Source organism: Thermobia domestica, chromosome 15 (assembly GCF_964235325.1).
Source record: "Thermobia domestica chromosome 15, izTheDome1.hap1.1, whole genome shotgun sequence".
NCBI lineage: Eukaryota > Metazoa > Arthropoda > Insecta > Zygentoma > Lepismatidae > Thermobia > Thermobia domestica.
The window spans coordinates 24,301,092-24,326,161 of record NC_137468.1 but is presented as its reverse complement, the minus strand read 5'-3'; the positions used below and the strand labels follow the sequence as shown (position 1 = coordinate 24,326,161).

General features: G+C 33.1%; 1 protein-coding gene across 5 annotated transcripts in view; it reads right to left on the bottom strand.

Moving 5' to 3' along the window:
* The window catches only part of Ubr3 (Ubr3 ubiquitin ligase), a 175,633-nt gene extending 164,578 nt beyond the window's left edge, over positions 1 to 11,055 (bottom strand). For all 5 annotated transcript variants that reach the window (XM_081741424.1, XM_081741427.1, XM_081741428.1 and 2 more), the window contains exon 1: positions 10,464 to 11,055. In XM_081741424.1, the coding sequence (XP_081597550.1) occupies positions 10,464 to 10,689 (226 nt within the window). In that variant the 5' untranslated portion in view covers positions 10,690 to 11,055. The remainder of the gene's footprint in view (positions 1 to 10,463) is intronic.
* Between the last annotated feature and the right edge of the window lie 14,015 nt (positions 11,056 to 25,070).

The window sequence follows — 25,070 nt, the reverse complement described above, 5'->3', positions numbered from 1 at the left end:
TTGAATTTCTATGACATGTCATATTTTTATGTCGTGACATGTTTATACATGTCTAATTAAATATAAAAACATATGACTCTTGTGAATACAAAAATACGGTTTTTATTGCAAACATAAATGTTTATTTGCAGGATATTTGAATCGTACTTTAGCTTTAAGTTACATTTCAGTTCGAAGTGATATGAAAGCAAATATTTTGGGTATATTTTACACGAGTTTCACTTATTAGAAATATATTTGTCCAAATTAGCAACGAGCAAAGGCTATTCAGCTTTTTCCTTATGGGGTCAGTAGTGTGCTACGCCTAATGTTTCAGACCTTGAAGGTATTTATTTAGAACAAAATAACTTTGTAAACTGCTTAATAGATTCCTTTTTTTTTTTTAACAATATTGCTTTTTTAAAGGTCATTCTGTTATATTTTCGCACTTTTTAGAGCATAAATTCATGCATATTTCCGAAAGTATTTAGGTCATAGAAATGCGAGTCCCACTGGACCACTAGTTTAAACAGGAACTTGGATAATGGTATTTTCCTGGAAAAGGACTGAAAGTGAATAACACGTAAAAATCTTTAGAAGCTACAGATTGAAATAGTGTGATGTCACATCCGTCTTATTGCCATGGTGATCGTAGTATTATTTTCTAAACAACATGGCCTAAGAACTTAAGTATAAAGCGAAAACATTGATGTGTTAACTTTCGGATTGCAAACATTAAAGTAAAATAAATACTTGTATATGTTAAAAAATTTTTCCAATGACTCTATCTACGAAAACAGAAGAAGCAAGCAATTAAGTAAAATATGTCAAGCGTTGAAAGTGAAACGTTTCCCCTGAAATTGCAGATTTTGTGATTTATACATTTGGTGGTTACGTTAAGTGTCAAAATACTTACTTAGCTTATTTATTATCGGATATTAAATTTAAATAATTCTGAAAATTTTTTGTTTAGTACTATCAGAATCACAAATTACATTCAAAACGTGTAGGTCTACAGAAACAGTGTTTAAAACTTATGCTGAATCACTCATAATTGGACGTTTTCTTGTTATACTGTCAGCATATATTTTTAAGGTAAGTAAGAAATATGAGGAACGATCCGATGCATGTTAACCGATCAGAAATTGGTCCAGATTGAAAATTTCTCAGAACGCATATTATTACAAGCTTTGTTCTTTTCTTTGTTTTGATTGATTGATTATTTCATCATTTTGTAGTCACTGTAATTATGCACTCATATTTTAGAGGGTGGGTGTAAAATATTTAAATGCGCCAATATAATTAAAAATATTTTCAAAGTAGACAATTATTTTTCATTGTAGACAAATCGTATATTTGTTCCATTTTCATTGTACCGACAGCCCATCAGGCTGTGCCTTAGAGCATTTACATTGCGTATAGTTGCTTTTGTTCATTGTGCATTACGTGGTAATGGCACTGGCACTACTTACGCAATTTCTATCTTACCAGATTACCTAGAGATGTGGCCCCTGTAGAAAAAGGTTATTTATATATTACTTCGTTAATTACTAGATTTCATTTGTAAATTTTCTAAACATAGTGGACCCATATTATTAATCTGTATCTTTTCCTGCCAACTTTACTTTGTCTTGAAAATATTCTAATATTCTTATTAACTGTGTGTTCTTCCTAGTATTCCTATCACTTCATACGTTTAGGAAAAAAAAAAAAAAAAAAAAAAAACATGGTGATCAGCATGGTAACGAAGAGGAAATGACGACATCACTATTTCAGTCTATTGCTCTATTCCTCAATTAACGTCTGGCAGATGCTGGCAACAGGTTGCTGAAGTAATACCAGGAAAGTAACCCATTAGAGATTAGGAATCCCAGACTACCGGCACAAAAAAAAAAAAAAAAAAAAGTTACTTGACGTTAATTCTGATACTAATATTTGTGAGGAACTGATTCAGTAAAGAACTAAACACATTCTGGATAAGTGTGTTGCAGTGGCTCAGCACCAGAGTGCTCACCTCTAATGTGTGGGGTTCCTGGTTCGTGGGTTTTGGTCGGAGTTATTTTCGTTTCTTTCTATCTTCTTTATTCCACCATTCCATTTTCATCATTGAACTCCCATGTGGATAGTGTACGTGTCTTTGGCGGGGGAGACCCGGGTAGATTCCCAGCGGGAGCTCATAATTCGGATCCCACGTTAAGTTGTTCACGTCTCATATAGCCTAGGTGTTGAACGGGACGCTAAATTCAAATCAAATCGTATCGTATCGAATCGAATCATTTTCATCCTCAAGTCTACCCTAACCTTGATGTATAATCGTGGGACTTAGCCCTAGACATTATACATTGGATTTATAAGAACTCAGCAAAAATGTTATAAGTGTAACAAATATGAAGAAAATCATTTCAATTCGGAAATTATACAAATAAGTACCAGTATGTGAGACCCCACGTGAACTATGTTGCTTCTTTGGCTTCACATATACTGTCTTGGGATAAACTACGAATTTAATTTCATATGCTAGGTAAGTGTAAAACTTACTTATAACGGAAGCAAAAATAAATAAGTAAATAAATAAATAAAAAGAAGTCCAGAATAATAATATTACACAGTAATGATTTTGGCAATTGTTACACTACAGATGTTGCTTCTGAAAATCACTATTGTTGTTTGAAAGAATTTAGTCATTCCTATGGAAAGTAAGTAAGAATGGAGAACAAAAAAGGATTCGCGTTCAAGAAAACAAGAACATTAAATCTCATTTCTCAATAAGTTCAAATATAAAATAACTTTGATAATGAGTTGCCAACTCGCGCTGCTTATCCAGTTTTTTTTCTTCTTCTTCTTTCTCGTCATTAATTTTCAATTGAAAAACACACCAGTTTTCTTTAATTTAGAATGTAATTCTCTTATCGAACCAAAACACACAAAACTTAGTCAATTCATTCTAAAGTTATTGACAAAAGACTCATTAATCTCAATCTCAGTTTCAGAAAGGACTACACTGAAGGGTCAGTCCATTTCAAATCATCCAGCTAAAATATCAAATGAAACCCATAGTCTCAGAATGGCATGAAGATTTTTCTGTTTACTCTACTTGCCATCCTTATTGATCACACCAAATTTTAATTTGATATCTTATATACTTTTTTAGTTAAAAATTTTTTTAGTTTGGTAAAATATACGTTTTTGTTGTTGCCGAGGGTTAAAGAGATTACGACATTGATATACTAAAAAGATCATAACTTTGTTAATTCTCATCATATCACAATGATTTTTTCACTAAAATGATCACAGTAAGTTACAGAATAAGGTAAAAATACATTCAGTTACTTGTACTTGAATTGTTGTAGTAAATATTAGCTCAAACCTGGATATTACGATTTTTTTTAAAGAAAAAACATAAAATTTTAAAATACAGTAAAAACTTAAAGGCACTACATAAACCAAAGTATTTTATATGTATTTATAAGCCTAAAGGCATGAGCTAATGTGTTCTGAAAGAAAAACTGTGGGTTTTTAACTGCAAATATTTTTAAACCATTTATCTTTAGAGTACGGCCAGGTATTTCAAGAGAATAGTAGACCTTCACGTTGGCAGCCCTGGTGTTGTCCCTAATTGTCACAGGGACATGAACCATATCTCGTTACAAAGCTTATGGAACACAGATTCCAACAAGGTAACTTCTGTGCCCCCTTGTTTCCAACCCACAGAAGAAGAAGAAAAATGGCTTTTTTCAAAAAAAATATTTTGTCGGACTCTGGCAACACTGTTCATTGTCATACGCAGGAAAAAAAAATTCTCGCATACACACCAGACACTGGGTGGAATCATATAAAAAATAAAGGGCCTAGGTGCAATACCTTGCGAGATTAAAATTCGAAACCTCGTATATACTATGGTCAACCTGTATATATTTTACAAAGAAACTGTGGTCTACCCTCAGGTTGGCAACCCTGGCGACTTCCCTAATTGTCACAGAGACGCAAATGATACCTCATTGCAAAGCTTACGGAACACTGATTCCAATGAGGTAACTTTTGTGTCCCCCCCCCCCCCGTTCCCAACCCACAAAAGAAGATTAAAATCATCTTTGACTTTTGTGGGACTTTGGCAACACTGTTCTTTGTCATAAAAGAAAAATCACTTTCTCCTACGTATTCGGCATGGGGAGGCACAGTCTAGGTTCATTAGGAGCCGAGCAACAGAGGTTTGAAGTACTGGCGCTAACAGAAAGGGATGAGCCAGGCATCTTCTAAGGGTTAAACGTGCACATTTTACTTTCTGAAAAACTCATTGAATGATTTACATGTAAGGCGTAATGAAATTATGACATTTTAATCAAGCTGAAGATGTTAAATTATTTAAGCTGCAGTAAATTTATCAATGTTCTAGAGATAATACAACTGCGCATAAGCTTTTACAGTAAACTTTAAAATCATATAACCAAAATATAATTTTATTATTTTTACTCATAAGCGCTTTCGATAACTGTCTTAGTTTTTAATAAATTAAAAATATATTTAATGTATTTAGAAAGTAAGATTGTTTCACAAAGTATTTTACAAATCAAAACAGTTCGTTGGAATCTTATAGCAGTTTAGGTAGCAATTTCGTTCGGTATCTTGAGGAGTGCGAATCCTACAGCCCTCAGGTTCATGAAAAAGAGTTGAGTTGAGTTGATTTCAGTTTAGCGTCCCTTTCAGCAGCGAGGCTATATGAGACGTGGACCTACTGATTAACGTGGAATCCGAACCACATGAGTTCATAAAAAAGACTGGATTAAAAGTTACATTTTTTTTTTTTTTTTTTTTGCCATCAACCATGGGAAGTCTCCTGTGACGGTATAGGTGGCACTGTCAAGCGCATCGTGACAAAAGAAAGTCTCCAACGTAGTCCTGGTAATGCTATTGATAATTCCGATTTTTTTTTTTTTTTTTTTTTTTTTTTGCAAGGAAAATATAGAAAATATAAAGTTTACAATGATTAGAAAAGAAACCTTGATAGAAGCAGGAAAAAACTTAGAAGGGCGTTTCACTCAAGCCAGGACAGTACCTGTAACACGTAGTCTTCATCACTTTGAGCCCAAATCTGAAGACTCCACTGGAACTAAACGAGTAAGTTTAGATGACAACTTTTGCAGAATATTCAACCTTTCTGGAGAAAATCATTCGGTGAAAATGCCTGTTGTGGATGTGCACAATTGCATTGCATGCCTTTATGATGACCGGTGGTATTTTGGATTAGTTTTGTCAAAACATGAAGATGGAGACGTTAAAATTAAATTTATGCATCCCTATGGGCCTGCTCCATCTTTTCACTGGCCCCCAAAAGATGATGTTTGCTGGATTCCTATGAGTAACATAATTTCATGTGTAACCCCCCCCCCCCCCCAGTCACAAAAGCATCCGGAAGAATGTATTATTTTTCCGAAAAGGAAATAGGTTCAATCAATCTTCAGTGCAACAAGATGTTGAAACAAATGCAAGCCCAGAAATAACATGTTGTTAGTGTTTTATTTAAACATTTTCTGTAATTCCACTTCAGGACCTCTATGGTGTAAATAGTAAATGAACCACTTCAGGACTTTAAGATGATTTGGTAAATTCTTTTTTCGTTCACTGATTATATTCAATCTGTTCTATGTGATGAATATGTATAATTCATTAAACTCATAGTGAATAGCTATTTTCTTCTTCTTTTGTGGGTTAGGAACCAGGGGGGCAAAAAAGTTACCTCATTGGAATCAGTGTTCCGTAAGCTTTGCAACGAAGTATCATTCGCGTCTCTGTGACAATTAGGGAAGACGCCAGGGTTGCCAACCTGAGGGTAGACCACAGTTCCTTCGTAAAATATATACAGGTTGACCATAGTATATACGAGATTTCGAATATTTATCTCGCAAGCTATTGCACCTAGGCCCTTTATTTTTATATGATTCCACCCAATGTCTGATGTATATGCGAGAATTTTTTTCCTGCGTATGACAATGAACAGTGTTGCCAGAGTCCGACAATTTTTTTTTTTTTTTTTGAAAAAAGCCATTTTTCTTCTTCTTCTTCTGTGGGTTGGAAACAAGGGGGCACAGAAGTTACCTTGTTGGAATCTGTGTTCCATAAGCTTTGTAACGAGATATGGTTCATGTCCCTGTGACAATTAGGGACAACACCAGGGCTGCCAACGTGAAGGTCTACTATTCTCTTGAAATACCTGGCCGTACTCTAAAGATAAATGGTTTTAAAATATTTGCAGTTAAAAACCCACAGTTTTTCTTTCAGAACACATTAGCTCATGCCTTTAGGCTTATAAATACATATAAAATACTTTGGTTTATGTAGTGCCTTTAAGTTTTTACTGTATTTTAAAATTTTATGTTTTTTCTTTAAAAAAAATCGTAATATCCAGGTTTGAGCTAATATTTACTACAACAATTCAAGTACAAGTAACTGAATGTATTTTTACCTTATTCTGTAACTTATTGTGATCATTTTAGTGAAAACATCATTGTGATATGATGAGAATTAACAAAGTTATGATCTTTTTAGTATATCAATGTCGTAATCTCTTTAACCCTCGGCAACAACAAAAACGTATATTTTACCAAACTAAAAAAATTTTTAACTAAAAAAGTATACAAGATATCAAATTAAAATTTGGTGTGATCACTAAGGATGGCAAGTAGAGTAAACAAAAAAATCCTCATGCCATTCTGAGACTATGGGTTTCATGACCTGGATGAATTGACATGGACTGACCCAGAAAGTAACGCTCAACGTGACACAGTTACTAATACTTGTTACACTGGTAGAAACAGTATATTCGAAAGTGAAAAACAAGCGAACCAAATAGAGGTAAGTGACTCAATAATACTAATAATGTAAATACAGTTGACCCGTTTTGAGCAATAAAATTATTGTCAATTTTTTTTTTTTTCTTTCTTCGGTTAATGAATCAAATCGCACCACATTCACTAAATTCCTCACATAGGACACAGGTAAATGTGCAGCAACTTTAATCACGGCGAACAATGTGGCAATAATTGTTTTGAATAAATGTTGCCAAACTTACTCTATCACAAGAGACTTCAGAAAGAAAGAACGAGTGTGCCATTTTCTTATTTTTATTCCTTACTTCCACTGTTTAGCTATTACAAAAGTAACTAGACTTTTGAAAGTGTTTCGATACACTTTATTTGAGCGCGAGTAAATTCAATAATCTTATTTGCGGCATCCTTCTATTGTTTTCGAGCAATTAGGAATGCAAATATTTATATTGATCTACACTGTCCATAAAGATATAACTAAAAATTTTTTCATAATGACTTCACAAAGTGACTTATGCTATTGATCCTCCACTTGTTTCGCGAATAAACGGAAGTCACTTTATAAAGAAATGCTGTATTATATGCACATGTGCACACTATAGTGTTTTCAAAACTAGAAACAAATTGACGTTCGGAGAAGCACGTGGCACGTTGTTGACACTTCGTGCGCATCTCTGTGAGTCATCAGCTGGAATTGTCCTGTGAATCTTAACGAAAAGGAAAAACTGTAAATATTGGTTTGTTTGGAAGGTTAAATTTGCCGTCCCAGTTGGTGCATGTTGGGAAGGAGTGGGGCTGCTTTTCTTTTCATTTCTTTTTGTTGTTGTTTTAATCACTTCACGCACAAAGAAACGAAAAATAACTTCTTTTCTTCTGAAAACACGTGTTTACTAAAGGCAACACTGGAATGTTAACGTATGTTGCCAAGGAAACCCTCCACCCACTATTGCTAAAATGACGTTTATGATTTGACCCTCGCTGACTGATCGCAATAACTATGTGACAGATTCCCTTCTTCAAAACAAATCTGACAGTGTTTCTGAGCTGTCTATTTGTTTCTAGTATTGAAAGCACTTCAGTAACAAAACTCTCTTTTTTTTTTTTTTTTCTCATAGAAAACCGTACCATTTGCTACTGGCTAAGCTGTTAAAACATTACTTATGTTTTGATATTTCCTAAAACTGAAGAGAGTTTAAATCATTTCTGGTTATTCCACGAAAAATCCCGATAGGAACACTATGTAACAAAAGTCAAATGAACAGCTGGTTTATACGTATGAAACACTGTCTATAAGAGACTGCGTTGGTAGGTTTCGTTAGCAGCCCACGTTTGGGTTTCTTGAGCAACTTTTGTCTTACAGTAAACATACACATATTTTACATTAAATTATAAATGGAAGATAAAACGAACTTCTTACTTTAGTCTGCTAATGAAATGAGAGCCAGGTGTTACAGAAAGGGAGCTGGAAGGAAAATAACCTAATACAACCCATTCTATTTTACTCTACACTACCCTAACACGCCTCTACTCGCTAAGAATTTGTCGTTGAAGGGTGAAAAATTGTATGCAGGTGACTTTTTCCTGTAACAAAATCACGCGAATTTGCTAACGTAGAATCACTAGGAAAGATTTGAAAGCGGTGGTAGTACTCAAGAAAGAAAGAAAGCTTTCAAGAAAAAATGTCGTCACTCTGCTTGAAAATTTTTCCAAAATTTAAATTTAAATAAGAAAAATGAAATGAAATCTTTAAGTTTTGCGCGGGCTGGGATCGAACCAGGGACCCCAAGCACCAGAGGTGAACACTCTATCACTAAGCCACCCCGCCTCTAAATTTAAATACGAAGCAATGGTTTCTTCCATTTCCTTTCTCCCATTAAAATAGGGGAAGAATTATGAAACTACAGCATTTTGAAGGACAAAAAGAGTAAACATTTTTAAGAATCAAATATAACCAGTCATTTCATAAGAAAGAAAGAGAGTTATGTATAGACGCAGTAGGTCATCAGCTCCAGCAAATGTTCTGTAGAACTACTAGTTATGTCCAACAACAAGAATTTTTAATCAGAAAATTAATAATATAAGAATAACAGTACTGAAAAATTTAATGTTTAGATTTTGTTCCATTCAATTTTTATTCACAATTTATGTATAAAATAAAACAAATTGGTCAATGTCACATTTTCTGTACGCATATGAACAAGTATATATTGCATTTATAAAGAAGCCTAAAATTCGGGAACGAAATAATTTAATTATATCCTATTTCCAAAGATTATTTCGAGCATATTAATATGGTGTAGCAGTAAAAGTAAGAAAAATTTTGCGAAAAATTAACTTACATTACCGTTTTAAACTTACAACATAGCTATTCAAAATGAGAATTCATTTCTGTAACTTTTGGAAACAAGCAACTTTTGAAATGAAGGCATACAGTAAACGTACTTTTATATCAACAGAAAATTAAATACTTTTCTCCTACTTTTATGTCTGCCCCAAAATTATATATATTGGTGAGTTTTACAACACCCGCTCCAGCTGGTATCCTTAAGCAGTCACAAGAAATTACACTCGATTAATTTGAACAAAATTGGCCCAAACTCCCCTAAGCAACTCTACCGTACCCTACCGGTACCAATAAAGCAATGCTAGTTTTGAATATCACTCACAACAGCCAATATCGAATCGAACCTAGTAGTAAAAGCTAATGTAAGTTTCTTTGTAATAATGTTAAGCAACGTCAATAGCCGATCAATGCAATCATCCGTCTCAGCTGTGCCAAATGTGCTTTGCAGTAGATACTCATTGTGTGCATGGGTTCTCAATTTTTCTCCTATTTCCTTCATTCAACCATTATCATCCATCTCATTTTCACAATCTTCCTTAGTCGCTTAATAGTGGGAAGTTACGCTAAAAGAATTAGATTTTCTTTCAAAAATGCTACCTTAAGAAAAACATCCGTATTGATTATTCTTTTTTTTTAACTTGGCAGTCATTATACCACAATCTTTAGCAAGTATACCTGTCAAGTTACAAATAATAATTTAAAAGTTTGCGTAAAAGCACTATTAATAGTATAGTGTTCTTCATACACTGATACCATTAGTTATAAATTTTACATGGTCGCCACGTAGCTTGTAGGTTATGTGATGAATGCACAACTATAATCTGTTACGCAATCTATATACTAGCTGGCTACTTCCAGCATGATCATTCATAATTGGAAATGATATATCAGCAATAACAAGTGTCAATATCCTGCAAGTTGAATCGTTATAAATTCTCTATAGCTTTTATGTTTGTAAACATCAGTAAACAAGTGACTTTTTTTTATACTCCAGATTATTGAAGCCGTGTGAATTTATTGAATACCTTTACTGTACTAAAATTTATAACCAAAAGAGCAGCATAAAACAACTGAAAACTGCACCTAATAATCGTGTCAACAGAATCCCATCACTAAAAAAGACTGCTTCTAATGATCGATTATTGACCCTTACTGTACTGATATGATAATATATTTACTAACTAAATCTCATTTACTATATATAAACCTCATAACTTTACAGAACATGCAATAGCACCAACACAAGCACACTAAACATTAGCACTCAAGCAAATCTTCTAATACGAACTACTTTATTTATAGCTGATGTCTTATCGTACCGGTAGCAGAGAACTCATCAGGAGTCCTTCCCCCTGCCATCAACCATCTACACCAGTCAATGGTTTCCCATTCATCTATCGTCTTCTCGGGATTCAAAAGCAAATCTAAAAGTTCACTGAGGTGCTTTGGTGAAGCAGTTGTTGCACATTCTGCATGAACGTAGGCAGCTGCACCACGTTTGCCCTTTTTCATTAGCACATGGGCTCCAATGGAAGTCACATTCATGATGACCTAACTTGTATTCAAAACAACTCTCCAAAACTATGAAACATTATTAAGATGTAGAAAATGTCAAAATTCCAGAAGCTGAAACTTCTCGACAGTCCTTGATCACGAATTGTATAAAATTGTGTCTCCGCAGGAAAGTAAAGAATGCAATTTCCTCACTCCCGTTTAATAATTGTTGTGACGCATTCCCGTGCATAATTTATCCTCGTAACAGAACGAGGGAAATAGATAAAAACTACTCATCAAGTCATCATGTACGAAAATCTCACGAAAAATACCACTAAAAACACACTTCAAGCGTAACAAATTCAACCAACAAACTGATCAAGGACTAATGAACTAAGACACAAAGAGATGGCACCACATGACGGAACGAAAACAAATAACTAGCGAAGAGCAATTCACAATTCATTCTTCATGTATTCACTACTATTTTTCACCAAATAATGACGTCATCAATTGTTTAGATAAACTTGTTTAGTTTCTAATGACGAAATGTGATCAATCAACACCTAAAATATTGATAAGTTCAGAATAATTTTGAACGAAAACATGGATATTCTAAATTAGAAAATATGAATGTCCTCACTTCCATTTAATTGTTGTGACGCACTTCAGTGCATAATTTACCATCATAACAGAATAAAATAAACAAATAAATAAAAGCTACTTATGCCCACCCAAAAATCATTTTTGAAAATCATTTGGGTCCTCATATCGTTGCAGTTTATGTCAACACAACGCAAAACTTGCATAGTTGTGATATTCAATATAATGTACTGATTTTGCGATATGATGCCAATGAAGGAAATTTTACGTTTTGGAATTATCTATTGGGGCAGCGTTTCTTTCAGAAAAAAGTTCTGGGGCCACACTTAGTATACGGAGAAGCACATATTATTTTCACACTGTACTATTCTATTTGTTATTATATTTAAGACATATTATTTTGGTCTCCTCCGGCGAGGCACTATGAGAGCTCCCGGGGGGTAGTAATGTCTCCCCAAAAACATGTCTGGAAAATACTGATCTATTCGCCGCATTTTTTAAAAATACTCAACATTAAATGTTCTTGACGCATATTTTGTGTTGCATTGTGGTGCAAAAATTTTGCGAAGACTGATAGGGAATGAGGCCCGAGATCATTTGTGAGAAAAGGTATTCAAAGGAGCAGTTCGACTTAGGCTAGTTTTAGACGGAAGTATTTATCGTAGCATTTCTTGTAGCAGATGTGCTGCCAAAAATTTCATATAATATTCTATGGCATCAAAAGTATATGGTGCTTTTAAACGGTAGCATTTTGATAAGCATTTGTCGTGACGTAGCAAACAAATCACTCGAAAAGAGCGCAATTATGGCTTCGAAATTAAGCGTGAGGTAGCTAAAGCTATAGTAATTGTAACAACAGTTCTCGACGGGCATATTAAAAAACGAAAATCACAAAGAAGTATGTGGGCAAAGAGCATTCCTACTCCAACTCATTTTTCTTTAGTATAATCCAATTTCCCACACAAAACAAAGAACATGGATATTTAGCACAAAACCTTTCGCTTCTTTTTAACACACCACGGCGCTGCAATCGGACCAGAAATGCTGGGGAAAATGCTACGAAATAGGGCAGGTTCTAATCGACAAGAAACGCCATAGGATATGCCATGGCATGGGAAATGCTATAGCATTTGCTACTTTACACGGCAGGATATCGATGATACGATATTTGCTACGAGAAATGCTACGATAAATGCCTCCGTCTAAAACTGGCCTTAGAAATGCATTCTTTACAAAATATTTCCTTTTGTAGAGTTGAAAATTCTAAAACGAATGGTGTATGTTTGATCGCGATACGTTCAGTTGTTAGCGAGTAACAGAGGAAAAAAGATTTTGTGATGACGTCATCCGTGGTCAAGCCGAGAGAGTAGGCTTCTATACAGAGTGCCAAGCATTTCATTTGTGAGTAGTGCGGTGGCACGTTCTAAAGTGCGATTTCCTTTTCCAGAACTGATAATAATATCTGATGGTGGCTGTACAAAAGTTTTTATAATATTATAAAACGTAGTTTTCCCTACAAAACATAAGTTCAGCGTTTTACAAAAGGAACTAAAATTTCGAAACCAATACAATTTAAATAGATGGCGGACGAGATTGCTACAAGTGCAGCATATGAGACAAAAATAAAATAGCATCTGTAAAGTTTACCAGAACACGAAAAATACTTTACCGGTTAAATTTGTTTTATTCGCATCGCTCTCCACGGAACAACTTTCGTCACCCGTTTCATAATTATTGTCACTTGATAAAATAAAAATTAAACGATGAATCAGTGTTCTGAGGAACACTAGGCCTATCACCAACACTGATTCCTTTTTCAAGCCGGTATATTTCACTCCCAAATTCACATTGTATAGCTCTTGTATTTACATTCATTTCTAAAACAGTACCTTCAGAACCATGAGTGACACTGTTGCTATTAACCTCTAATGCCCCGTCTTGACTACAATCGTCAATTGTGTCTTGTACATTTTTTTTTACGTAGGTAATGGGGCGTTTACACTTAGTCGATTTGCGTTCGATTCAGTTGAATTGACGTCACTTTCAACTTAATCGACCATGTAAACGAGACTTCAACTTAATCGCTTGTTGATCGAAGGCGACTAATCGACTGGCAACTGAATTGAAAGACGTTCTATTTTCTGTGGTTGAAATAATTGAACACATCTATCGATCTGATTCGGCCTAGTTGCTTCGATTTAGTGGCAAATGCAGCGAGTCGATTTAGTCGTGCGACTAAATCGACCAAGTGTAAACGCCCCATAACTGGACGTACATAGGCGCTTGTTCAATGGTTCGAATTCTAAACTTGTCAATAATATACTTAAAACAGCATTATTTCTCGGTTTGCGTGTAAATGATTCTCCTGGCATTAGTTTTTCTTTCAGTAAACACGATTGCTCGAAATCAGACTCTTCATCAAATATGAGTTTTTTTCATTTGGCACAAAATTTTTCCTATTGATTTTCTTGAACCACAGTTATTGCGATCTGACGATTTCTCACGACTTGCAAACTTACAAAAAAAAGTGCTTTATGTTCCTCCGCTTTAATCGCACGAGATAAGAATTACAACCGAAAAACTGCACGTGTTAGGCATTTCTACCTCACTTCACAGACACAGCATGCGCTGTACTAACACGTGTTTTCTACTTCGCACAGTGTTTCTTTCAGAAAAAATGTTCCGGGGGGTACACTTAATATTCGGAGGGCCACATATTATTTTCACATGGTACTATTATATTTATTATTATATTACAAATTTATTATTTTGGTCTCCTTCGCGGGCACTATCAGCGCTCCGGGAGACAATGGCCCCAAAAACATGTCTGGAAGAAACACTGCTTCGCACAACACTACGTAATCACTGCTCTCTCTATTTTTTTTATACTAATGCTATAGGAAAAACCAACTGACAAAAACGTCCCTCAAGAATTCAACACAAAGCAAGACTGCTAACGAACCCAAAACATTCTATTAAGCCCACTGCACTATTAAAGGTTTATCAGCTGCGTATAAGGGAGTGGTTGCTGATTCAATAGAGTTCCTCGCTAGCCCACAAGTGGCGTCAGCATTTGCGATTCATCAGAAACAAACGCCTATAGAATCTGAACCAGACGGCCTATAAATATATAAAAAAAATGCGTATATTATTATTATTATTATTATTATTATTATTATTATTATTATTATTATTATAGTAGGACCGCCGCTCTTTTTCCCCTAGTACCGTTATGTTTTATATTTAATATAGAAAGTCATGTCCTTTCCTGGGCTGTGTTGGCAGCCGGTAGTGTTAGGTCATTAGGGTTTGTTGACCTGGTTACGTGTATTGGAAAGTTGTTATATTTTTGTTTTTAGTTGTGCTGACATGTAAAAGGTCGTGTCCTCTTTTTAGAGACTTTATACTGGCTATTTTTAAAAATAATAATAATAATGGAAATTTGAATTAAATCTGTTGATACGTCATTCTGAGAGAATAAAAGATTACACGAACAATATGTGAGAGAGAGAGAATAAAAGATTACACGAACAATATGTGAGAGAGAGAGAATAAAAAAGATTACACGAACAATATGTGAGAGAGAGAGAATAAAAGATTACACGAACAATATGTGAGAGAGAGAGAATAAAAGATTACACGAACAATATGTGAGAGAGAGAGAGAATAAAAGATTACACGAACAATATGTGAGAGAGAGAGAATAAAAGATTACACGAACAATATGTGAGAGAGAGAGAATAAAAGATTACACGAACAATATGTGATAGAATAAAAAGAAAATGAAATATTTGAGTCCCACCTGTTAGGCTAAAGGAGATGATGATTATTTTATTTGTTAAAAATAAGAAGGTGAGAACACTTATAATGTGTGATACGCATTGGAATCGAACCCGGGACCCTTAGCATTGGAGCTGAATACTGTATGATGGGAGGGAAATATTTATTCATGCGTGACTTTTTTTTTAAAATTTGTTGGTTTGTATGCATAGCATACTCGGTGAGCTTGGTAAAACTTTGTGTACGGTATGATACACTATGATGGTACATATACAGAGCGTGGTTTCCGTACGTCTGTTGCTGATGAACTTAAGACATGAACTGAACTTTTCGCGCGCTTTTGGAAACCCGGTTGGGTAAGACTGATAGAAATAACTTTGGCGCCGCGGTAGGTGAACAAAAGGAAGATTGCGGACGTGGGAGATAAGCATCACAAATTGGGGACAAACTAATAAAAATAACTTTAATGTTGGGAATGCCGAACACGTGATTACCTTGCGGTTATGAAAATACTTTAAATACAGGTTATAAGAGACAAAATATATAAAGATACATCATGCAGTCGTATGAGAAGAAGGATCTTTGCAATAGCAATATTGAAGCAATATCTGATGCTGAAACAGAAATATACGAATCATCGTCAGATGAAGAATTTGATTTTGATGCAATAGATTCACCAGCGCTAACAGTTTCACCAACACCGCCAGCATCTCCAATTGTATTATCAAGAACATCACGATTTTGGGCTTTAGATTGTTCTTGTAATAGTGAAAAAGTGGATCGTGAATGTATAAAGAAGGCTATTGAAAAATGGAATTTTAATGAGACACTAATATGTGAGGGTTGTACGACAGGATCTAATCATGATTTTGATCATGATTGTATGACGACGCGTCCAGAATTATTGGAAATTCGTGCTTGGAGTATTATAGCAAGTCCTAGTGTTGAAGATGATGTGTTTTATTTGTACGCAAACACGCATATTATTGGACTATTAACAAGAGAAAAATTTTATGACGCCTATGCGGAATTATTAAGTGATACAGACTATTTACCGGAATTACTAGAGATCTTCATAAGAAAAGACAAACGGAAAGCGAATATTTCAGATTGAAAAAATGTATTCGAATAGTGCTAGTGTTTCATGTGTGTTATGTAATGATGAAAACATTAATGTGAACTGTGTATTAAAAACTATAAAAGTATACTTACACAACAATAATCCAATGGAATGTGTGGAATGCAAGTTACATCTTCCTCATGAATGTAGACATTTTCATAATACTGGATCATTTGCAGTGAAGTATTTATCTCTTGACAAAACTCTTAGTGAACTCTTTGAAGTGTTTGAACAAGAACATAGTGAAATCTCATTTCGATGCTTTATGCATAAAACTTGTGATCTTTTACAAAATACAGAATTTGTTGGACAGATAATTCCGTTTTTTATTTTTCATACAAATGAAATTTCACCATGTGTAAATCAATATATTATCGATATTCAAGGTTTTAAAATGTCTGATAACGAATTTATTATTCGTGAGTTTTGTTTAACTGCATGCGATGATACAGTAAATTTCCATTGCTTGGTAAAATCACCAGTTGAATATAATTTATTATCACTAGGATGTCAAAAACAAATTGACTGGTTAACATTAAATTTGCATGGATTGAAATGGGATAGCAAAACTGGATATACTGTATCATGCATACGAAACCTTGTATATCAATTATGCGCAAAGAATTCAACCTTTTATTGTAAAGGTTTAGAGAAATCTCTTTGGATTAAAAGAATATTTGCATTAGATAATGTCATTGATTTAGAAACAAAACATTGTCCTTCATTAAATGAATTATGTGGAAATACATTTAATGAATATTGTTCTTTTCACACAAGTATTGTAAAGAAATCAGGATGTGCATATCGTAATGCACAACAGTTGAATTATTGGTGGAAATATGAAAGATCAACAGCATTAACTAATGCATTATCAAGATTGTAATGAGGAATTGTAAATAAAATGCATGGGTGTAAGTTTAAAAAAATTTATTGTAAATTAAAAATGTAAATTTAAAAAAAAATAAATAAAAAAATAAAAAAAAATTATTTGTGTTTTCTTTTTAAAAATTTGTTTACATGTTTATAAACAATAGCATCATTCTTTTTCAAAATTTTCTTGTTAAACAATTTTAAACACTTTTCAAATGATTGAGTGCGAATAATATGATGCAGAAAATATAAGACAAAATAACCACATAACACAGAATTATCATGTTGATATTGCTGAATATTTGTAAAGTACATTTTAGTATTTTTCGATAAAAAGTTTTTTATTTCCTTGGGAATGTCCATAGCAAGACTATCAAAGTAGTATCCATGTTTTTTCTTATTGATGTACACTGCAACCCAGTGGGAACCAGCAGAATCAGATGTATCAAGATTAATCACAAGTGCTGCAGGAGGTTTTACCGTTACAGGAAGTTTGTCAATAGGGTAAATTCCAGTAACACTTGCACCAGTCACTTTATCAGTTAGTAACACTTTTAATAATTCATCACTATACATGATAAAGATTATTTTTAATTGTAGTAGGTATGTAATTATCACTGTTATTCACATGTAACACATAATCATACACTTTCACATATTCACTATACAGTAATGCTTCATGAACAGTACATCTATATTGTCCGAAACGATGCTTATTATGTGCACACCGATGAACGTGAAAACTTAATGCAGTATACTTTGGACAGTTTATTTCTTCCAAATTTGTAACTTCTCTTTGAAGAATTTCTTGAAGAAAACACTTTCTATTTATTCCGTATGTGTATATGGTTGTAGTATTTGAACAATATGTTTGAAGAATTTCCTTAAGATGTGAATATTCTACATCCCCTTCGTGCCAGGTAATGCCATACACATTCTCACCTAGATATTTGTTTGTGCTTATGATTGGCTCAGATAAGTTATTTAAAGGAAATGGTGGTTTAAAAACCCAATTTTGAAAAAAGGGAACGTCAGGATTTACAATGGCTAGCTCTTTTATAATAAACTCATCTTCGTTATCATGATACGCCGAGAAGTGAACAACAACCCGCATTGTACTCAACTAAATAAATTAGAAGGTGTTATCAGTATAAATATTTCTGTCTTTGTCTATTTGTGCTAAAGAATCGAATTGTGCGTACACAATGCATGTAACAGGTTCAGTTAAAGTTTCTGAAAATGATACTTTTAAATTTACAGGGGAATCGCGTACTACATCCCACGTGTTATCGTCTAAAGTTCCTGTTGGAGATAGAATAAATGCATACAGAGCATATCCGTTTGGATACTCATCAAGAGTAACAGTATGTGAATAATTTTGATAATATATACCAGTACCTGAAATCAAAGTATAGTAACTTAGAAGGTATAAATTATTATTAAAATCAGGTGTGAGGGGGTTGGGAGGAAATGATTTTGAACCGACTTGTAATTGCAGTTTGTTAACGTTAAAGTTTCGAAATTCAAAGGGATTAAGATGTGATTTCCCATTGAAGGCTGTGTTGGAGATGAAACCAATAATCAGGCCTTTAGGAACATTACCCAGGAAAAGATTATCAAGGCTGTAAGACTTTACTTGTGCAGGTATAGTATAAGATCTTGTTTCCACTCTCGTCAGAGGTAACTTGGCTGTTTCCGAACCCATTCGTGTATTTAATTGCATAGCTAAATCTGCAGCTACATCAATACGTCGTACATGAAGAATAATTTCCTCAAGTGCAACTTTATAACTTGTATTTTCAGCAGACATTAAGCAAAAATTATCTTTACTACGATGTAGTTTTACACGCAAACTTACTTTGTTAGGAAGCATACGATCTAAACTTACAATATCCGTATGAAGACGACCATACATTTCAAAAGATTTACTATTTTTCACCTTATTAGCACGTTTTTGAAAACCAGCATTTGTATTATCTAATTTATTAAAATTTTTTGCAGTATCTTTATGCCACATGGCACATGCTAAATGTGTTTGAGAAGCATCATGAGAATAATTTAATAATGTTTCAATGTATGCACGATAAGGATAAGATCCTGATGAAGAACTAATTAATTTATCATTTAACGAAATATCAATTTGACTAAATAAAGAATGTAAGAAATTATTTACGGGTGCGACAACATCATCGTTAGCTAAAGTTGTACCATCAGCTTTAGTAATTTTACAACGTACATAAAGATATAGATATGCAGGATGAATAAATTCACCTGTTTCTCCCGGAATAACAAATTCAATAGGTCCTTCTGAGGTTAATGTAGAAATAGGACGATATTCAGCATTTGTAGTTGCTTCAATAGCTGTTTGTGTCATTGGTATAGAAAAGAAATCAAATTCATTGGTACAACATTCAAAACTATTTGAATTTAGGAACGCCATTATGAAAAGATGTCCTGTATATGTTTACGTTTTGTTGGTGGTCCAAACTTTACAATTGCAGGAGCTTTCCTCTTGCGTGACCGTCTCTTGCCGTTACCAGTTAGCAACTGTCCAACTTTATTAATTGCTTTTGTCTTTAAACTATTACCAGCTTCTTTTACACGTGCACGAACCGATTCTTTAAATGGTCGATTTTCTAATACATCACCCGCAACTTGCATACCGGTTTGTAATGCTTGACGTCCTACAGTTTTTGCACCTTGTTTAAGAAATGGTAAAGCAAAACGGAATAATCCTTTAAAGAAACTACCTATACCATGTCCCCTTTGATATACAGGTCCTGAAAAATATGGTATTCCGCGCCCACGATGATAAGTAACACGTCTTGCTCTCATTTTATTATTATTATTATTATTATTATTTAGAAGGTGACGGAGAGCGTTTAAAATGTAGTGTTACGGTCAGTGTCCCAGAACGAAATGGCAAATTTCGCCCTGCATGATCTTTTAATAGTATTTCAATAGTGTTAAAACAAAATTTTGCAAGTGGCATATAATGAATATCTTCAAATGTAATTGTTTGAACTTTTCCATATTTAATATCAGAGATTGTTGCTATACGTAATAATGGTGCTTTTGTATCACCTAAAAATTGATATTGTATAATATCTGTATAAATAAAAATTTGATGTGGATATCCGATATCTATGTATGGTTGTTTAAATCCGTGAGATTCTTTTACAAGATCTGATTTTTCAGAAAAACCTAATTGTAAAGCTAATGTAGGCGACAATGTAACTGATTCTACATGTTCATCACATTCAACATGTACAACATTTGAAAAACTAAATTTTATAAAACTCGATATTGCGTTTAATTCTTCTAGTAAATGATGAATGGATGGATAATATCCAACAAGAATTTTACTTTTCATAGGTTCTGCATTTTTAAATTTGTACCATACAACGTTTTCACCCGCGGTAACATTATAACATGTTAATGGAATATGTACTTCACTTAATCCTACATACCAATCGGATTCTGATAAACGAATATTATTTTTTAATTGATTAATAAAATGTGTTGGACTATTTGTAGGATATACATCAGCACTAGCATTTGAAACTAATGTAATGTAAAAACTATCATCAATACTTTCAGAAATCATTTTCGTTTAAAGTGAAGTGTTAGGTTTGAAGTTCCAAAACGAAATGGTAATTTTAACCCGTGTTCATCTTTTAAGTTTACTTCTATTGTATCAAAATATTTCTTTTCAACTTTAACATAATGTGGTGTGTGAAATACAAAAGATTTTACATGACCGTGTTGTACATTATATACACTAAGTTTTCGAACTAATGGACCTATATTTTGTTGTTGTTTTACAATATCAATGCAAACATTAATTGTATTGGGAATATTATAATCTAAATCACATGGAAATTTTCCACGTGCTAATATTAAATCAACATTTTTAACTTTTGTGTATATAACATTTTTAACATCAAGCGTATTTTCATTAATAAATCCAAAAATCTGTTGTAAACCCGGTGTAACACCAATCATACATTGATCTTCTAATTTTAAAGAATGTTTAATAACAACTTGATTTTTATTTTGTAAATAGTGTAACATACGAACATTTTCAGGAATTAATTGTAGAATTGATTCAATTGATGAATAATATCCCGGTGTTATTGGAACATGGTAGCGTTCAACTTTATCATCGATAACACTAGTAATTATAATTTCTTCATTTTCACCAACATTGTAAAAACTCCACGGAATATTAATTTGTGTTAATGCAACACCCCATTCCCCATCACTTAAATCAATAGGCTGTGCCAATTTAACTCGAAATGATGATGTAGTATTATTCTCAAAAAGATTGCTACTTGCATTTGAAGGAAGAGTAACGTAAAAGTCGTGTGTAAAGTTCGAATTCATTTTGCAGACTGAATAGAATCTGATCTAATCCACGAATTCATACTTGATGGATATCCTAACCATTTTACATACATCCACCCTTTTTTACGTTTTAATACTTTTTCAATGAGATATGTTTTCTTTGAATTTATAATTACTTTTTGTAATTCTTGTGCATAAAATATTCCTTTAATTTCTTCACCGTTCCAATCTTTTAATTTGTAAGTGACAGGATCTGACTTAATACATTTGTCAACAATAAATATTTCTTGTGACCATTTAGGTAAATAACCTTTTTCTAATACATGTTTATACTTACTAACACGTACATAATCACCCTCATTAAATTTACATGTTATATTCTTTTTATTATTATTTTTATTTCCGTATAATGTTTCCCACACTTGATTCACATTGGAATCATTTACTTGTGCAGGTGCCATTTTAATACTTGAATGGTATGAATGATTATAATTTTTTACAATTTGATCTAATACATTAATATAACGATAAGTATTTTTTGCAGTAAAATAACGATACAATCTTTCTTTTAATGTACGTATAAAACGTTCTGCTAACGCGCATTTAATTTCGGAATGAACACTATAATGATTAATTTTATATTCTTTAAACAATTGTTTTACATGACGATTATAAAATTCACCGCCTAAATCTGTTTGTACGTTAAACACGGGTAACTTGAAATTTTTAAAAATTTTTGTTATTGCTTTTACCATTTCAGGGCCTTTCTTTGTTTTTAACGGAACACAATATGCATAACGTGAAAAAATATCAATACAACATAATATATATTTATAATTATTATTATACTTTGCAATATTTTGCATATCTGCTAAATCCATTTGTAATGTTTCATTTGGTGCACTAACATAATACTTTTTACGTTCAAAAACTTTACGAGCTGGTGCATGTAATGTATAAGCATCTTGAGAAGCTAACCAATTTTTAATTTTCTTTTTAGATAACTTTGTTTTGCGTTGTAATGTTTGTATACTTGATAAAGAATCAGGATTTGAATAATCATAATATATTTTTGATAATTTTGTCATTTTTACATACTATATTCTTTCCACTGTTTAAATAAATTAGCAACTACTGCAGGACTAGTAGATTTTCGTACTTTACGAATACGTTGTCTACTACTACTACTACTACTATTTACTTTTGATGCTGGTGTGCTAATAGGTGTACCAATAAATTCTTTAGGAACATTAAGATCTTCTAATAAATTTTTAAATTCATGAATACCTAAAGGATTTCTTGAATATTTTCTTGTACGAACAACATCATTTACTAAATCTATAATATTTGAACCTGGTATTGTTTTTCCTTGAATACGTACAATGCCAGACTTATCCCACTGAATTTTATCAGAACTTGTCAACTGTTTTAATAATAGATCTGTTTTCCTACGAAGTGTTTTCGGTACTGATTGTAAAATGTCTGATACAAATGGTAAAATAGAAGTATTGCTATCTTGTTTGGAACTTGATGATAATTTTTCTTCTTCTTCTTCTTCTTGAATGATAGGTAAAGTAATAGGCTTATGTGAAGAAGAAGATGTATACTGTAAATAACGATGCAAAGCTTGTTGATATAATTTCCACTTTTGTTGTACACTAAGATCACGGCGTTTTAAGATATTATTCATTTCTTCATCTAAACGTGACTGATGTGAATCTATGGATTTAAGATTTGATTGAATTTCATGTACAGCATTTTCAGGAACTAAAATCATTTTACGTAATTCTGACATATTTAACGACTGAAAATACTACTTCCTACGGCTGCAAGAAGTGGTCCCAAGATTAACGGTAAAAGCGCACCACCTTTTTGTAGTAACAACTTCTTCTTTTTATTTAATGCAGTACGCTGCTGAGATAGAGCACGTAAGATCTTTTTATGTCTACGTAAACGTTGCTTCTGACGAGAATTTAAAGGAATGTTTCCTTTTATTGTGTTTTTAGCTACTTGAGATATTGTTCTTATTAAATCCCCTGAAGCATTTTGTAAAATTTGTTTTCGTTTTGCATTTTTGCATTTGCACAGAGCACGGAGCGTGCTGTAGTGTTGTTTCACCTTCAACATCTTGATGTCGACTAAACAAAAATTTCTGTATGCATGTCTTTTACGTTAGCGTACACATGCATGATTTCATTCGGAAAAATATTTGTACGTATTCGCAATGCATCGTTTGTTTTTTGTGTCAAGTCAAATAATAAATAAGTGTGAGGCTCCCGTGTTACTTCTTCGAACACACTCACGACTTCTTTACTATACCGAGGCATAATCTGCCTTGCTAAATATTGTATTTGTAATTTATCACGTGGATTTTTAAATACTATAATATAATGTGCATTTAAACTAATATCACGTGCATGTTTTCCTTTTGGAAATAAATTTTGAATAATAAATATTACAGTTAACTTTTTATGATGTGCATACTTTGTAAATAAATTAGCAACATCGCCATTAGTTTCCGACATTAAATCATCAAGTATTAATAATGAATTTTCTTTAATTTCAAAATTATTCATGTCAGGTATCCCCTCTACAAAACGTATTTTTGCATTTGCATCTAATTTTGGTATTACTGCACCATAACACCAAACAATATCATTAAATTTTATACTAAACATTTGATCACATTCATTAAGTAACCGATTTACAAAACAAGTTTTACCAGCCCTTGAAGGACCAGCAATTAAAATAGTAGAGGGATGTTGAAACTTTAACATCTTGTAATCAAATGAATGCATACAATAGAGACTCTGCTTTATATACACACACTCACACTCATACATTCACATATTTTCGAACATGTGACTTTTAATATTTTCACAATCGTTGATTGTTCGGAGTATACATACTAATGAAACGAATAAAAAAAAAAAATCACTGGGATATAAAATTAAAGCTTGAAATGAAATGAAAAAATCACTGGTATATAAAATTAAAGCTTGAAATGAAAAATAAATAAATAAATAAATTATGAATAAATTAAAATAAATTACGAATAAATTAAATATTTTTAAGAACGGTTATGCTGTGCATACGAGCTGGTTTTTAACAAAAAAAAAGAGACATTCATACAACTCACATTCATTCATTCGTGGGTCTATAACCGTAAGGTACACTTGCACGTTTTTGTATTGGTTCATCGTCAGTTACGTTAGGTTCGTCAATACGTTTTCGTTTTTTGTTGACCTCACGGTGTGTCTTTGTTTCTCTACAGCTAAAGATGCGGAACCCCGGTCTACGAACGATACTGTTTGGGTTCTCTATTACTGTGGACTCTAATTGTCCAGACACTAATTTATAGAAACTCTCAAAGTTAATTTTTTGAGAGGTTCTATCGTTTAGTGTTATCCCCCTAATTTTGAATATATCGCGAACATCCCCTTGGGCATTTGTTAGCCGCATTGCGTAGTTTTTACAGCCAAGACCTATAAAGGTTGTAAATTCCCAACCTTCAGGAATTTCATTTGTAAGATCTCCCAAATAGTTTCCGAGCGGTAACAAGGGTTCCTCATCTTTTTTCTGTAAATACATGATACTGTCAGTGTCACAGTAAATTGCTCTGTCAGGTCCTACAGTCGTCAGTAGTTCGTAAAGTCTAAGTCTAGCCCACGAAGTAATAAATGCGGCTAGTATCACATTAGAAAACGCTAAC